The sequence below is a fragment of the Thalassophryne amazonica genome, chromosome 6 (assembly GCF_902500255.1).
Source record: "Thalassophryne amazonica chromosome 6, fThaAma1.1, whole genome shotgun sequence".
NCBI classification, from domain to species: Eukaryota; Metazoa; Chordata; class Actinopteri; order Batrachoidiformes; family Batrachoididae; genus Thalassophryne; species Thalassophryne amazonica.
The window spans coordinates 67695635-67712514 of NC_047108.1; the positions used below are offsets into that span (position 1 = coordinate 67695635).

The window sequence follows — 16880 nt, forward strand, 5'->3', positions numbered from 1 at the left end:
TAAGCCTTAAATTAGGATGTTTTCAGCTCGAAACAGGCCGACGACAGCGCCTGGAAGCGCTGCAGGACGTCCCGCTCCGTGGGAAGTCCTTACACCGACAGAAACACCCCATAATCTCTCATCAGCCGTTAAACTTTTCACAGAAAACCAGCTTAATTTCTCGAATAGTGTCCACTCGGATATTCCTCACAGGTCCAGAAAAAATTTTGATAAAGCAACGCGCGCCGTCTCGAGCAGCGTGTGAAACAAAGGAATTCAGCCGAGAGGGCGGGACCACATCTCACTCAAGGCCTGCCCACAGGGAAATGACGTCACCGACACGCGTGAAAAAACTCACGCATGCGTACGAGGGTTCAAGCATGATTGGTGTAATCGCATGTCATTCAAATCCATATAGTTAAAAAAAATAATAAAAGGGTCGGTTTATTATCTAAGAGACCTCGTATGTTAAAGAGGATTTGCAAATCGTATTCTGTTTATATTTACATTTTACACAATGTCCCAACTTCATTGGAATTGGGGTTGTATGTGAGAACTTACTTGACAATAAATTTTATTCTCATTCTGATTCTTAAAATTACAATACTTATAATGCTATAATTCTATGACTGCATTTCGACTTTCTACTGCTGTAAACAAAACTTAGGACTGAAAAAGCTCATTTTAGACTCCTGTGATGTATGTAACTGTCAGGGCGGCCGACGGCCCAGCACCAGGGACGGCTGGATGTGCAATATAGACTCCCAGACTAGGCTTAGGTGTGAATGAAATCATGTTCTTTATTCCAGGCTCTGGTACGGTGCACATGTGATCAGTCAGCGAGGCAGAGGTACAAGCAGGGTTAGGCTGAGACACAGTCATGGACAAGCAGGGTTCTGTGGCATGAGCAAACACGGACATCCGGGGAGAGGCAAGAGGCATAGTCAAGGATAACGGAGCAGAAATCGGAACATGGCTTGGCAAACTCGGGACTGAAAAACGGGTGCTGGAAAGTGTACAGAGACAACAATCTGGCAGGGAAGTGAAGGACTGTGAGGTTTAAATGCAAGTGGACTAATCAGGATGTGAGATGAGGAACAGGTGGCGCTAACGAGGTGCACGTGAGGAAAAATCTAGAAAGGGGCGTGGCTAGTGAACAAAGATTATACACGGGCAAGATTGTGAGGAGGGGAGTAAACAAAGTAGAGCGATGTAATAGACAAAGACATGTGAGCTGGTGCCAAGAGTGTGAGTGAAAGATACGAGGCAGGTGCAGTGAACACAATCAAATATGAGTGAGGGATGAAGACATGATGGCAGGTGCAGGGGTGTGGAGTGGAAACAAACAAATGGCAATGAGGATAAACAGAAGTAAAACAGAAATCGAGGGCAGAATATAATAGTACAACAACCTGGGTATGAACATGAGAACTATAAGAAAATAAACACTAAGACAAAACTAAACTGGAACTGACTAAGAAAACAAAGTCCTAAACAAACTATAAATAAAATAGATACTCTGTGATAAACAAAACGCGACACTAAAGCACAACAGATAATATAACAAATGAGAAGAACAAAATAAACAAGCGCTAAACAATAAAAACAACCTGACAGAACAGAACAATGGCTAACGTATAAAAGTAACAAAGTAGCAAAGTAAAATAGAACCCAGGATAATGAAAATAAACAACTAATCTTCCAAGCCTAAGCCGCCGATGAGTAAAAGGAAGGGGCAAAATGGAGATTAAAGCCTGGATCAAGGCCGGGCATGACAGTAACAGAAGGCCATATCTGGGCTTTTGCAAGGCCTGTGAGACACAACCACTGACCAGGTTTAGCTCTGTGCCACACTCATATGGTCTGGGGATGGGGGAGAAGAATCTGTGATGCTCTCTCTCACAATACATTGGAACAGGTTGGGAATACAGTATACATACAATGTCTGTGACATTTTATACTGTGAACTTTAATACCTGGTTTTAGGCAGGTTTATGACCCATAGTACTGTGCTGAAAAGGTATAATATGACCTCTTCAATGTCACAAACAAACACGGTATACAGTAATGATATGAAAATCATACCTTGTGGTATTGCTGTTACTTCGTCCATGGCTTGCATTTACTTTTGAATTATTTGTACGAGGTCTGTTAGAAAAGTATCTGACCTTATTATTTTTTTAAAAAAACCATATGGATTTGAATCACGTGTGATTGCGTCAGACAAGCTTGAACTCTCGTGCGCATGCATGAGTTTTTTCATGCCTGTCGGTTGCGTCATTCGCCTGTGAGCAGGCTTTGAGTGAGGTGTGGTCCACCCCTCTCCTCTATTTTTTATTGTGAATAAATGTCTGAACGATTTGGAGCTTTGCTGCATCAATTTTTTTTCCAGAAACTGTGAGAGACTTCCAGGTGGACACCGTTCGAAAAATTAATATGGCTTTCAGGGACGATTTTATGGGGATTAAACAGATTACGGGGTGTTACTGCCGCTTTAAGGACATCCCACAACTGCTGAGAGCGCGGCGCGCTCCCAGCCCCCATTGACAGGCTGACACCCCGCTGGAACAACCAGATCATTTCCAACATGAAAGCTTTGTTGATCCGGGACCTTGTCTGACTTTCACAAAAAGGCAGAAGATGTGGACATCAGCACTTTTTCCGGCACATTCCACCGTTACAGGAGTTTTTTCATGGAAAGAAAAGCGGAGGGACGCACCACGGAGCTGTTCATTACGCGGGACAAAACCACCTCGGTGTTGGTCTCTCAGGACAGCTTTCAGGTGGATTTCAGACGGATTCCGGTTGCTTTCCAGTCGTGTGAATATCCGATTGTGATTGTGCATGAGCTGGACATGCCAGAACATGTCCTGTGAGGCTTCATCACGGCGTTGCTTTGCGCCGAGCGGCTGCACCGCGATGCGCGGTGGAGCAGCTTCTCTTTCCATGACAAAAACTCCTGTAACAGTGAAATGTGTGGTTCATTTTTAAACTGGACGCTGTCTTGATCCGGTATGTCATCTGACTAGCACAGGAATTGTGAAAAGACGTGGACATCAGCACTTTTCCGGCACATTAAGACAGACGTGCGGAGGAGTTCCGCGCGTCACGGTGCAGCCGCTCGGCGCAAAGCAACGACGTGATGAAGCCTCACGGGACATGTTCTGGCATGTCCAGCTCATGCACAATCACAATCGGATATTCACACGACTGGAAAGCAACCAGAATCTGTCTGAAATCCACCTGAAAGCTGTCCTGAGAGACCAACACTGAGGTGGTTTTGTCCCGCGTAATGAACGGAGCCGTGGCACATCCCTCCACTTTTCTTTCCATGAAAAAAACTCCTGTAACGGTGGAATGTGCCGGAAAAAGTGCTGATGTCCACATCTTCTGCCTTTTTGTGAAAGTCAGACGAGGTCCCGAATCAACAAAGCTTTCACGTTGGAAATGATCTGGTTGTTCCAGCAGGGTGTCAGCCTGTCGATGGGGGCTGGGAGCGCGCCACGCTCTCAGCAGTTGTGGGCCGTCCTTAAAGCGGCAGTAACACCCCATAATCTGTTTAATCCCCATAAAACCGTCCCTGAAAGCCATATTAATTTTTCGAACGGTGTCCACCTGGAGGTCTCTCACAGTTTCTGGAAAAAAAATTGATGCAGCAAAGCTCCAAATCGTTCAGACATTTATTCTCAATAAAAAAATAGACGAGGGGTGGACCACACCTCACTCAAAGCCTGCTCACAGGCGAATGACGCAACCGACAGGCATGAAAAAACTCACGCATGCGCACGAGGGTTCAAGCTTGTCTGACGCAATCACACGTGATTCAAATCCATATGGTTTTTAAAAAAAATAATAAGGTCGGATACTTTTCTAACAGACCTCATATTCACATGTCCAACCCTCAACTATTAAGATATACCCCAGGATTGAGAGGTTGTGTGTGTGTGTGTGTGTGTGTGTGTGTGTGTGTGTGTGTGTGTGTGTGTGTGTGTGTGTGTGTGTGTGTGTGTGTGTGTGTGTGTGTGTGTGTGTGTGTGTGTGTGTGTGTGTGTACGTGCATGTTTGGTGAGTTGCCATGGGGAAGCAGCCAATGCAAGATTTATCATGGCCACACAGGCAAATTGTTCCAAACAGGAGAATCAGTGGCTCTGTATTTCATTTCTCTTCTTCTATCTAATTTAACCCATTCCCCCCTACTATTGCTGTACTGCACCATCACAGTATCCACTTATGAGTCTGTTTTGTCTTTCCAGTTCCTTGGTTGTCTCTGTAGGGTATATCAACAGTGCGATAAAGATTTACAGAAAGCCACTAGTTCATATTCGAACTCTTGAATGGTGGTGTTGCAGGTTATTTAGGAGCTCTGATTATGGCTGCAGCAAACACGGTACGGTTCCAAGCATGTCAGGGGATTTATCAACAATCTCTGTGCAAGTCCTTTCACCACTTTCAGACTGCCATGTCTGTCACTCTCCCACAGTGAAACATCAACTACAGAGTGCCAGTGAGGGAACACATATGATGGTGTGTATAAAAGTAAAAAATGCTGTTATGCCTTCTCTCTGTTTTATGAGTCCTACTGTTAAAGCTGAACAACCTAGCCCATGCTCCACATATGTTCCAGATGTGTATCTGCTGTAATATTGTGATCTGGTGTTATGTAGGAATAGAAGTCACTGCTTTCTCAGTGTTTCTTCCCACTCCGGACGGAGTGAGATGCACACATTTGACCTTGCATGGCTGAAGTGGGGAAAGCAGACATTGTAATGGAGGAATGACACAGAAAATGACACTCTGGTACTGTGATACACTGTCTGGGGAGGTGTGGGTTCCACTGTCTTCTTTTTCTTCTTCTTTTGGCTGTTCCCGTTAGGGGTCGCCACAGCAGATCATTTATTTCCATCTCACCCTATCATCTGCATCTTCCTGTGTCACACCAACCACCTGCATGACGTCCCTCAGTACACTCATAAACCTCCTCTTTGGCTTCTTGTAGACTTCACCCTTCACTCTTACAGATATTCTTTGGTCACAAATCAGTTCTGCCAACATTCTCCACTCACTCCACCCTGCCTACACTCTCTTCTTCACCTCTCTACCACACTCTCCATTACTTGGGACAGTTGGCCCCAAGTATATAACCTCATCTACTTTCACCACGTCTACTCCTTGTAACTGCACTATTCCACTGGGCTCCATCTCATTCACACACGTCTTGCACTGACTGACTTTCATTCCCCTTCTCTCCAGAGCATATATCCACATCTCTAGGCTCATGTCAAGCTGCTCTCTACTTTCACTACAGATCATAAAGTCATCTGCAAACATCATAGTCCATAGAGACTCCTGTCTGATCTCATCCATCAACCTATCCATCATCATTGCGAACAAGAAAGGGCTCGGAGCCGATCCTTGGTGTAATCCTAGCTCCACCTTGAATTAATCTGTCATTCCTATTGCGCATCTCGCCGCTGTCACACTGTCATTGTACATGTCCTCCACTACCCTCACATACTGTAACATCTCATCTCAGATGCCCTGCGTGCAGTGACACACAGTGGCATGCAGTGTTTTCAAATAGGTTATGCAATGTTCATGACTAGTTCAAGAAATTAATGCCTGCCAGACATTTTGAACATTTCAAAATTTTCTTTGCGCACTGACATGCAGCCACACGCAGTTCACTCACAGTTTACAACAGTTTATGTTGAGTTTACTCATTGGCACGCCAGTGCGGTTATCAAATTGTGTGCAAGTGTCAAGGTGTCCTTAGTGTTCAACTTCTTGTACAGCTCGGTATATGCCTTTTTCTTAGCTTTTGCCACTTCTCTTTTTACCTTATGGCACATCTCCTTATACTCCTGTGTACTTTCTTCATCTCTCTGACAATCCCAAACCTTTTCCACCACCTTCTTTCTACTTATGCTTTCCTGAGCATCTTCATTCCATCACCAAGTTTCCTAGTCTTCCTTCCACTGACCAGATGTCATACCCAGTACCTTCCTAGATGTCTCCCTCACTACATCTGCAATACTTTTCCAGTTGTCCAAAATTACCTTCCCTCCATCCAGTGCCTGTCTCACCTGGTCATTTAATTTCACACAACAGTCTTCCTCCTTCAGCTTCCACCATCTAATCCTTTGTTGAGCTCTGACTCTCTTCCTCTTCTTCACCTGTAAAGTCATCCTACAAACCACCAGCCAATGCTGTCTAGCTATACTCTCTCCTGCCACTACCTTACAGCCTCCAGTTTCTTTTTGCTTGCATCTCTTGCAAAGAATCTAGTCCACCTGTGTGCACCTTCCTCCATTTTTCTTAAAGTAGGTATTCACCACTGCCATTTCCATCCTTTTTGCAAAATTAACGAACAGCTCCCCTTCCACATTCCTGTTCTTGATACCATATCTACCCATTACTTCTTCATCACCTCAGTTCTCTTCACCAACATTCCCATTGAGGTCTGCTCTTATCACCACTCTTTCATGCTTGGGCACACTCTCCACCACCTCATCTAACTCGCTCCATAAATCTTGTTTTTCCTTCATCTCACAACCTACTTGTGGGGCATATGCACTGATGATATTCATCATCACCCCTTCATTTTCCAACTTCACACTCATCACACTAGCAGACACTCGCTTAACCTCCAACGCACTCTTAACATAGTCTTCTTTTAAAATGACCCAAACACAATTTCTCTTCCTATCCTCACCATGATACAACAGCTTGAACCCACAGCCTATGCTCCTGCTCTTACATCCCTTTCACTTGGTCTCTTGCACACACAATATATCTACCTTTCTCCTCTCCATCACATCAGCCAGCTCTCTCCTTTGACCAGTCATACTGTTAACATTCAAAGTCCCAATTCTTCCTTCTGCCCTTCTAGTTTTCCTCTTCTCCTGCTGTCTCTGGACACATTCTCCTCCTCTTCTTCTTCTTCACCCAGTAGTAGCACAATTTCCACAGGTGTCCTGTTGGGCAACAGCACTGGTGGTGGTTGTTGTTAACCCAGGCCTCGACCGATCTCGTATGGAAATTCGATTTGTAGTTACATGGTCATGTTGTCTTGTTTTACACCGGATGTTCTTCCTGACGCAGCCCTACTCATTTATCTGGGTTTGGGACCGGCACTCACCATGTACTGGCTGCACACCTCATGTGGCTGAGTTGTGGGTTCTGCTGTGTGATCATTCAGATTCTGTACAGATTCTAAACAACTGAGACAGACTCGACCCCTTTGGAAAATAGACAGCTTGGCCTGAAATGGTGGGCTGACCTAGTGAGAAGATGAGAGTGGACTACTGCAAATGAGAGAGATAACCAGTGTGACTGAGCAAGAGATTGAGGGTGGGAGCTCTCAGCATTAGATTTATTTTAGAGCCCTATCTTCAATCAATCAGCATTTATTTCCATAGCCCTTTACAGCAACCAGATGGTGTCCAAAGTGCTTTACAGTAAAATCAAAGATCAAGAATTTATAAAAATAAAACAAACACACAAGATATTTTAAAAAGCACACAGTACAGCACCAATAGATATTAAAAGCCAGTTTAAATAAATATGTCTTGAGCTTTGATTTAAACAGTGCTAGGTCAGAAATAGTGTGTAAATCAGGAGATAACTTGTTCCACAGTCTGGGGGGCCAGCTACTGCAAAAGCACAATCACACCAGAGTTTGTATTTTGACCTCAGAACATCTAACAAGTACATAAAGCTGACCAGATGCCAGTATTGTCCTACTGTAAGTGCAGAGTTAAAATTTCAGAGGAGTAGGATGGCGCAAGGCCATTGATACTTTTCAAAACATCCGAGTCTTCAGACGGTTTGAAAAAATAAACACGCAGGCTTTTAATCAAAGAAATACGGTGCCCTCAAATTACGGTTTCCTCAAATTAGTCCACAATATAATTAGCAACGTTAGCTAATATCCATAGTTTCCCCCAAAATATCAACATTCCATTTTACCACCGTTCATCCTTGACCAAAACTATATAAGCATACCAAACAGCAAATGTCAGCTCTCTCCAGTTGCGCGCACACACACACACACACAGCTTTTTGTTTTTCTGCATTCTGCTGGAAGCAGGCGCGTTTAATTGTTACACACCCACAAACAGAGACAGTGGCAGAAGACATCAAAAGCAATACTGTTTTCAGTCATGGTAACAACAACATAACACTTAGCTAAACTGACTAAACCAATTGAACTACAAAAATGCAATAAATCAGTAACACTAACAACACTACTAAACTTAGATGAACTACAATAGCAACATTTAAAACCACAAAACCACAAAATCCCATAGTGCATTGCAGCCCAAAGTCCATTGTTTACTGGTTAGCTAAAATTGTGAATTTTTCCAAAAATATTTGTCCTGTCAACTTTCTGTCTTCACAGGGTTCATCCTTGACCCAAAATACACAAGCATACCAAACGGGAAATGTCAGCTCTCCCCGGTTTTTGCGTGATCGTAGCTCTACACACACATGCACGCACACACACACAAGCTCACACAGATGCCACTTGGCTGTTATAATATAGATACACACATGCACTCACACCCACGCGCACAAGTACACAATCCTGCACAGGTCATAGTGGTTCTCTCCTGCACCACACGGTGATTTGTTTGATTTACACTGAGCAGGTCCCCAAGAGAGAGGTTGAAATAAATGGTGTAATTATACACTAGAAGAAGAAAGCTGCCACCTGTGATTTATGCACAAAAGCACACATACACACAGCGTCTCTCATGAGATAGCCTCTGTCTTTGCTGCAAGGACGACTTCTCTCTCTCTCTCTCTCTCTCTCTCTCTCTCTCTCTCTCTCTCTCTCTCTCTCCCCCCCCCTGCTTCATTCAGCTCCTCAGATTTCAGCTCCTCCTGCTGCAGAAATATGTTCTGTTCCTTGTTCGGCCTTCATTTGTCTAATTGCCAGTCTGGCCGACATGCTACCTACAACAGTCTCCATGTTCAAGTGCAGACTCACCAGGAAGCTGCAAACATCACCGGTGTGCAACTTCAGCTTACTAAATGCCATTCAAGAGACGCTGTACTCAATTGCACTTCATATATCAACATAGTGCATGTGATGAATGTAATTGAGGAGCAGTGCATTACTCACGTTGTTGTCTGTGCAGGCTTGGAGGAGGAGCTGCTTTCATCAATCACGGTGGAGGATGTGGAGAAGAGAGCAGCTTTACTACTTTTTAACCACATTTCGTCAATGCAGACAGCATTGTGCATGACTGAACACTGGAAAAAGTGGAAAAAATAAATGATGAATGAATGAATGAAAACTGTTTATTTCGAACATTTGATACAACAACAATTACAAGATAGATCAGTAAAGACAAAACAAAAAAGTTCCTACTGTGTACCCAACATGTCCGAAAAGGGGTAGGGTGAAGCATCAGCTTATTTATCCCTACCCCTTCTTCCCCACAACCAGTAATACCCTTTGCCACATATACACATAGATTCCTACACACCTAAACCAATATCAATATATATATATATACATATATACACATATATATATACATACACACATCAACATACATACACATATACACACATATACATATACACATATATATACACAAACATAAATATACACCTACACATACCTACTTACATACAAAATACTATATATTTACAAGCCGAAGCAAAAAACAAAAACACCCTAACCCTCATTACCCTTCCTCCTCCCTATACCTAGAAAAAAACATATTTTTGTACCGCTGTTTGAACTGGTTCATGCTTGGACATTGCTTGAGCCCCACTCCCAATCTGTTCCACATCCTCACCCCACAGACAGAAATACAGAAACCTTTTAATGTTGTTCATGCCCACTGATGCTTTAAATTAAATTTCCCCCTCAGACTGTAATCCCCTGATCTGTTAAAAAACATATTTTTAATATTTGCTGGAAGTAAATTGTTTATTGCTTTATACACAATTTGTACTGTTTGAAAATGAACCAAGTCTGTGAATTTTAAGAATTTGGATTGTAAAAATAGTGGATTTGTATGATCTCTATAGCCAGTATTATGAATAATTCTTATAGCTCTTTTCTGCATTACTGATAGTGATTGTGTTGTACCTTTATAAGTATTACCCCATACCTCTGCACAGTACTGTAAATATGGTAAAACCAGTGAGCAGTAAAGAATGCGGAGTGAGTTGTGGTCCAGAATATGTTTCGCTTTGTTTAGAACTGAAATGCTTCTTGACAGTTTACTTTGTATATGTTTTATATGAGTCTTCCAGTTTATCTTATCATCTGTTATCACCCCCAGAAACTTATTTTCATGTACCCTTTCAATATCTACCCCCTCGACTTGTAACTGAACCTGTATGTCTGTATTACAATAGCCAAATAACATGTATTTTGTTTTACTTAAGTTTAATGATAATTTGTTTCTGTCAAACCATATTTTCAATTTTCCCATTTCTATACTGATCCTCCTCAGTAACTCCTGCAAATCCCCCCCTGAACAAAAATTGCTTGTGTCATCTGCAAATAATACTAATTTTAATATTTTGGAAACATTGACAATATCATTTATATAAATTAGAAACAGTTTTGGACCCAATACTGACCCCTGTGGGACGCCACAAGCATTGTCCAAGCATGATGATGTATATTCCCCCAACTTCACAAACTGTTTTCTGTTACTTAAGTAGCTTCTCACCCAGTGCAACACCAACCCCCTAATCCCATACTGTTCAAGTTTATTGATTAATATGTCATGATTGATTGTATCAAAAGCCTTTTTAAGGTCTATAAATATTCCAACTGAATGTAATTTGTGGTCTATGGCGTTTGTAATCTCCTCAACTGATTCTATTAATGCAAGTGATGTTGAACTATGTGCTCTGAATCCATATTGACTATCAGTAAGTAATTTATGTTTATTTATGAATTTGTCTAATCTATTATTGAATAACTTTTCTAATAATTTGGAAAGTTGTGGAAGCAAAGAAACAGGTCTATAATTTGTGAAGTGGTGTCTATCCCCAGTCTTATACAGCGGCACAACCTTAGCTATTTTCATTTGATTGGGAAATTTACCGGTTTGAAATGATAAGTTACAGATGTATGTTAATGGTTCTACAATCCATTCAATGACCTGTTTTACCACCACCATATCAATTTCATTTAAATCGGTAGATGTTTTATATTTACAATTATTCACAATGTCTATAATTTCTTTTCCATCCACTGCTGTGAGGAACATTGAACAGGGATTTCTTTCTATGAGATTATTATCCCAATCCTGAGGTTGGGAATCGGGAATTTTTTCTGCCAAGCTTGGTCCAATATTTACAAAAAAATTATTAAAACCGTTGACTACCTCATCCTTATTTTCCTTCTTGACATTATTATCAATGAAATACTGAGGGTAACTCTGTTTTTTATTACCATTTTTGATAATGCTATTTAATATATCCCATATTCCTTTAATATTGTTTTTGTTATTATATAATATGTTACTATAATATTCCTTCCTACATACCCGTATAATATTAGTTAATCTATTTTTGTATTTCTTATATCTATTTTCTGCCTCTTTAGTCTTTAGTTTTATGAATTCTCTATACAGTGTATTTTTCTTATTACATGCATTTCGTAACCCTTTCGTCATCCATGGTCGAGCTTGGATTTTTTGTTTTCTGTAGTCTTGTTTAATTGGACAATTTTTATCATATAATGATGTAAATATTTGTAAAAAAGTTTCATATGCACTATCAACATCACTTTCACTGTATACCTTTTCCCAGTTTTGCTCCTGTAAATCCTTCTTTAGTGTGTTTATGTTTTCCTCTGTCCGCACTCGCCTGTATTTTATTTTCTCCTCTGGCTGATTCCGCCGATGGTTTCTATTATAAACGATGAAAACTGGTAGATGATCACTAATGTCATTGATTAATAATCCACTCACAGTGTTATTCTCAGTATCATTGCTGAATATATTATCAATTAAGGTGGCACTATGGGATGTAATTCTGCTTGGCCTGGTGATTTTTGGATATAAACTCATACTGTACATTATACTGATAAATTCATCTGTTATTTTATGCTTATTTGGATTGAGCAGATCAATATTTAAGTCACCACAAATGAACACAGTTTTTTGATTAGTTTTTGAGAACATTTTTCCTATACAGTCAGTGAATGTTTCAATACAAGATCCTGGTGCTCTATATATACAGCTGACTAATACATTTTTGCTTTTTTCTTCACATATTTCAATAGTTATACATTCTAATAAGTTATCAATCACAGTTGTCATATTGTCTACTATTTTATAATCCATGTTCTTATCCACATACACAGCCACTCCTCCTCCACTCTTATTATTTCTGTTTACACAATTAAATTCATATCCATCCAGTTCATGATTCATGTGATACTGCAAAAAGAAAATGAAGCAGGTGCAGGATTGGAGTTGCAAACATGTTTCTCCTGGTGTAACATCAGCTGAGCTTCAGCTGAGGCGGCACTTTCACGGAGTCTGTCAAAATCAGTCTCGCTATCTTGCTCTCTAAGCCATAATTGTTCCCCCATGCATAACACCCGCAGTATTTCCTATGATCACATTCACATAAAGAAAACACAAAACTGTCACATAACTGCAAATGTTACCATGTGAAAGTGTGGAGGCAGGTAGAAATGTATGACAGAGAAGCAGAGAGATGTATTGCAAGTAACAGAGCTACAGTGAGGAGCTTAGAGTGATCGCAAAAAAAAGAGAGTGGCAGAGCTTTAAGTCTCGGGGGAATATGAAAGCCACAGAAATCCAGTAGCGGATATTAAGAGGCTTAATCTAAGAGCTTGCGCAGGCTGAATTTTGCTGTGTGGGCCCCGTCGCTATCATCAGAGACAGAGGTTAAAGAGGAGACGCAGAGAGATAAGGAGGAGATGTAGCAAAGGAAGATGGGAGCAGTGACGAGAATGAAGAGCCGTGTATCATAATGACAGCCTCACATGCTTTTATAAGAGATGGAAGTAGACACAGTGTGCAGGTGTGTGTGTGTGTGTTTTCCGTGTGCACAGTATTAACTGCACTTTTTTAAAATAAATGATTGTGTTTTTAAAACGGCCACTCAAATGTCATGTCTGATACAGTTAAGGCCTGCAAATGTGTTGCAAGTGAGAATCACAGTCTGAGTCATTCATTCTGTAATTAGACACATCCAAGTGATCCGACTGTAGTGCAGCAGTCAGTCTGACACAAAGCAACACATGCTGAGATGAAACTCATTATCATCAAGCTGCAGATGTCTCCCAGAGGACAGGAAGAGAGAGGAGACTAGCAGGGTCTTTTTTTCTGTTGCATTGCAGTTTTTATTGGATTTGAATGTTTTGGATTCTTAAAAAGCTTTGGTGATGTAAATTTCTCAAAGCCCTCAGTATCACAGGGTTTCTGCGCACCAAACCTGCTGCACTTTGTCACCTCAGTCTGGTTTAATTTGTGTGGACTGTGAGAATGTCAGTCCACAGACGTCATTCAGACGTCCTTTACGCTGCTGCCTCTTCTCACAGGTCCACAGAGCGTCGCTCTGTCTGTGGAGGGATAATTGCTTTTTGCACTGCAGTTATGGCTCATTGTGCTTTTTGGAATTCGGTGACATATTTCACGGTCGTGTGATTTGATGAGAGAGACAGAAAAGGACTTGTGCAGAATGTCTTATGAATAAAGTTGATCAGAAATATTGACATGAGTGCGAAAAGAGGAAGGGATTTTTTTGTAAGAATCTCGATTTTTTTTTTTTTTTCACCTCACTGGTGTATGGCTTTAAAATTTTGCACAGCATGTTTGCAATGAGGTTTGTTACCATTATAATAATCTTAACCAATATGAAAATTACTCCAAAGAATGGTATATTTATTTTATTTTGAGCACATTTGTTCTAAATTATATTATTTTTCAGGAGGCATTAACCGGGCCAGGCCAGCTGTGCCAACATTCTTGCGGACTCCCACAGTGATCCAACCACACCTGGACATGAAGCCCTTCCTGCAGTTCCCCATGGAAACCCCTCCGCCTCCACACAGCATGAACATCTTCCACAATTTCAACACAGTAAGATGCACACAAACACAAATTTGTACTGTTTGAGTGCAGTAATAATCTTATTGCAGCATCTCTGTATTCTTTTCTCCACAAAATGAGTGTGCTTTTTGTTTTTTTTCATAAGCAAGCTGACGTATGCCACCAGGTATGTTATGGTTAGAGGTCCAGATGGGACCGGACCGGTACAGACGATGAACTCAAATGCTGGGAACAAATAACAGAACTGGTTGTGAATGAAAAGATATTTATTTACAATAAATAAGAAAATATTAATGCTGCGCTGGGGGTGCCTGCAGAGTGGAGAGTCAGCCCGCTCGTAGCGATGGAAATTAGGGAGCTGCAGGTCCCCCAACCAGTCTTGTAAGAGAACTGAAATCCTGAAGTATATGAAACTGGAGCCGGTGCCAGGTGGGACGCACAGAGCCGAGAACAGGAACTAGGAGAACGGAGGAGAGGAGAGGTGAGTGATTGCACTCGTAACACTGAAGCCTTTAACAACAGAGAGTTCACTCAAGGCTTAAAACAGGAATGTTCACAGTTCTGGAAATGAGGTTTGCTGTTCAGGAATCATTGACAGTTCGTGAATATCTTCAGAGGTCAGGTGCTGCTTATCTTGTGACGCAGTTCCAATTAAGCAGGGCTTGACATTTAGAAACAACTTGGAAAGTTCTTAGTGGTTCAGTATCAGAGTTAATACAGTTCTTGGAAAACAGTTCGTGGAAATAGTTCTTGGTACTAGTTCTTGGAAGCTGTTCTTAGTCATGCACAGTCACTAACAGGAGCAGTGTGAGAACGGGATCTCACGGACATGCAGGAACTTAACTGAAGTGTGGCCGAGCGATTCGCTCTGTAGCTGAGAGCTGGAGAGTTCCAAAGTGACGTAGTGCAGAGAGTGTCCAGGTTACTTTTAAATGAGCTGTGGAAAGCTCAAATGTCAGAGCGCATGGACAGGTCAGCATAGACAAGGTCATGGATTTCTCATGGAGAGACACGTGTAGAATCTGGCAGTGACTGAGCTCAAAGCCGGGGATTAAATAACCCACTCCTGATGAGCTGCAAATGAGCCTCAGGTGCCAGTAGCTGACGAGCAGCAGGTGTTCCTCGGCTTTGCAGTGTGCCACCTGGAGGGAAAACATACAAACTACACACAAGAGGTTAAAAAGAGGCAGTATGTTCTCAAAAGTCATTTTTAGTTTTGAAGTCCATTCAGTGTCTCTATTTTCCATGTGGGGTTGACACAGCAGATCTGACAGAGATCTCCATGCTGAGTTAGCACAAGTTTTATGCCAGATGCCCAACTCCACATTACATGGAAAATGGACAGGAGTGGCGTTGAACCAGGAACCTTCTGCTCTGGACACAAGTGCACTAACTGATGGCCACCGCGCACCCTCTTTCTCCTCCTCTTACTTTGAGTAAAAGGAAATGCTGCTCACAATAGCTTTTACCTATTTTCCAAACTGTAAATTATGCTTTTTAAAGATGTGTTTGGCTTGTCTGAGTGCATTTTTTCTACTGTCAAAAGATGGCACCGTCTACATACCTGCTCCAATATGTTGATCTGAATGAGGTACTGTTTGATTCGCATTCCAGAGCAGGAGGTCGTGGTAATACACCATTAAGCTGCCAACTGCCATAAAACAATAAGAAACAGATTTGAATGAGGAGGATGAGCCGAGTCTTAGAGAACAAGCAAAATGAATAAATCAACCTGAATTACCACACTCTTGACTAAAGATAAGGAATAACGTTCATACACTCTTGAATGAAGAGGAGCAATAACCTTCATACCATTTGGTACTTGATGTGTTTGGGGCAGCTAGAACTGCAACAAGAAGGGTGGCTAGGATAAATGCATTTCAAAGGGTTTAGAATATCAGTTTGATATAAAATCACAGTTTAGAAGCATCACACAATAAAAGTTTTATGATAAAACAACTACCTTCAAAACACGTATACAGACAATTTAAACATCCATCCAGCCAACCATTTTCTATACCCGCTTTTTCCAGTTAAGGGTCACAGGGGGCTGATAGCTGCCTCAGCAGACATTGCGTGTGAGGCAGGATACACCATGGACAGGTCAAAATAAACATAAAATATTCAAATAAAATGAGTCAATCAATCAATCAACTTTTTTCTTATATAGCGCCAAATCACAACAAACAGTTGCCCCAAGGCGCTCCATATTGTAAGGCAAGGCCATACAATAATTATGAAAAACCCCAACGGTCAAAACGACCCCCTATGAGCAAGCAGTTGGCAACAGTGGGAAGGAAAAACTCCCTTTTAACAGGAAGAAACCTCCAGCAGAACCAGGCTCAGGGAGGGGCAGTCTTCTGCTGAGACTGGTTGGGGCTGAGGGAAAAAACCAGGAAAAAGACATGCCGTGAAGGGGGGCAGAGATCGATCACTAATGATTAAATGCAGAGTGATGCATACGGAGCAAAAAGAGAACGAAACAGTGCATCATGGGAAACCCCCCACAATCTACGTCTAAAGCAGCATAACCAAGGGATGGTCCAGGGTCACCCGATCCAGCCCTAACTATAAGCCTTAGCGAAAAGGAAAGTTTTAAGCCTAATCTTAAAAGTAGAGAGGGTATCTGTCTCCCTGATCTGAATTGGGAGCTGGTTCCACAGGAGAGGAGCCTGAAAGCTGAAGGCTCTGCCTCCCATTCTACTCTTACAAACCCTAGGAACTACAAGTAAGCCTGCAGTCTGAGAGCGAAGCGCTCTAATATGGTACTACGAGGTCCCTAAGATAAGATGGGACCTGATTATTCAAAACCTTATAAGTAAGAAGAAGAATTTT

General features: G+C 41.7%; 1 protein-coding gene across 4 annotated transcripts in view; it reads left to right on the plus strand.

Annotated features, from left to right (window-relative positions):
• Positions 1 to 16880, plus strand: part of znf385a (zinc finger protein 385A) — a 254473-nt gene that overhangs the window by 155204 nt on the left and 82389 nt on the right. For all 4 annotated transcript variants that reach the window (XM_034172389.1, XM_034172390.1, XM_034172388.1 and 1 more), the window contains exon 2: positions 13924 to 14075. In XM_034172389.1, coding sequence (XP_034028280.1) covers positions 13924 to 14075 — 152 coding nt within the window. The remainder of the gene's footprint in view (positions 1 to 13923; positions 14076 to 16880) is intronic.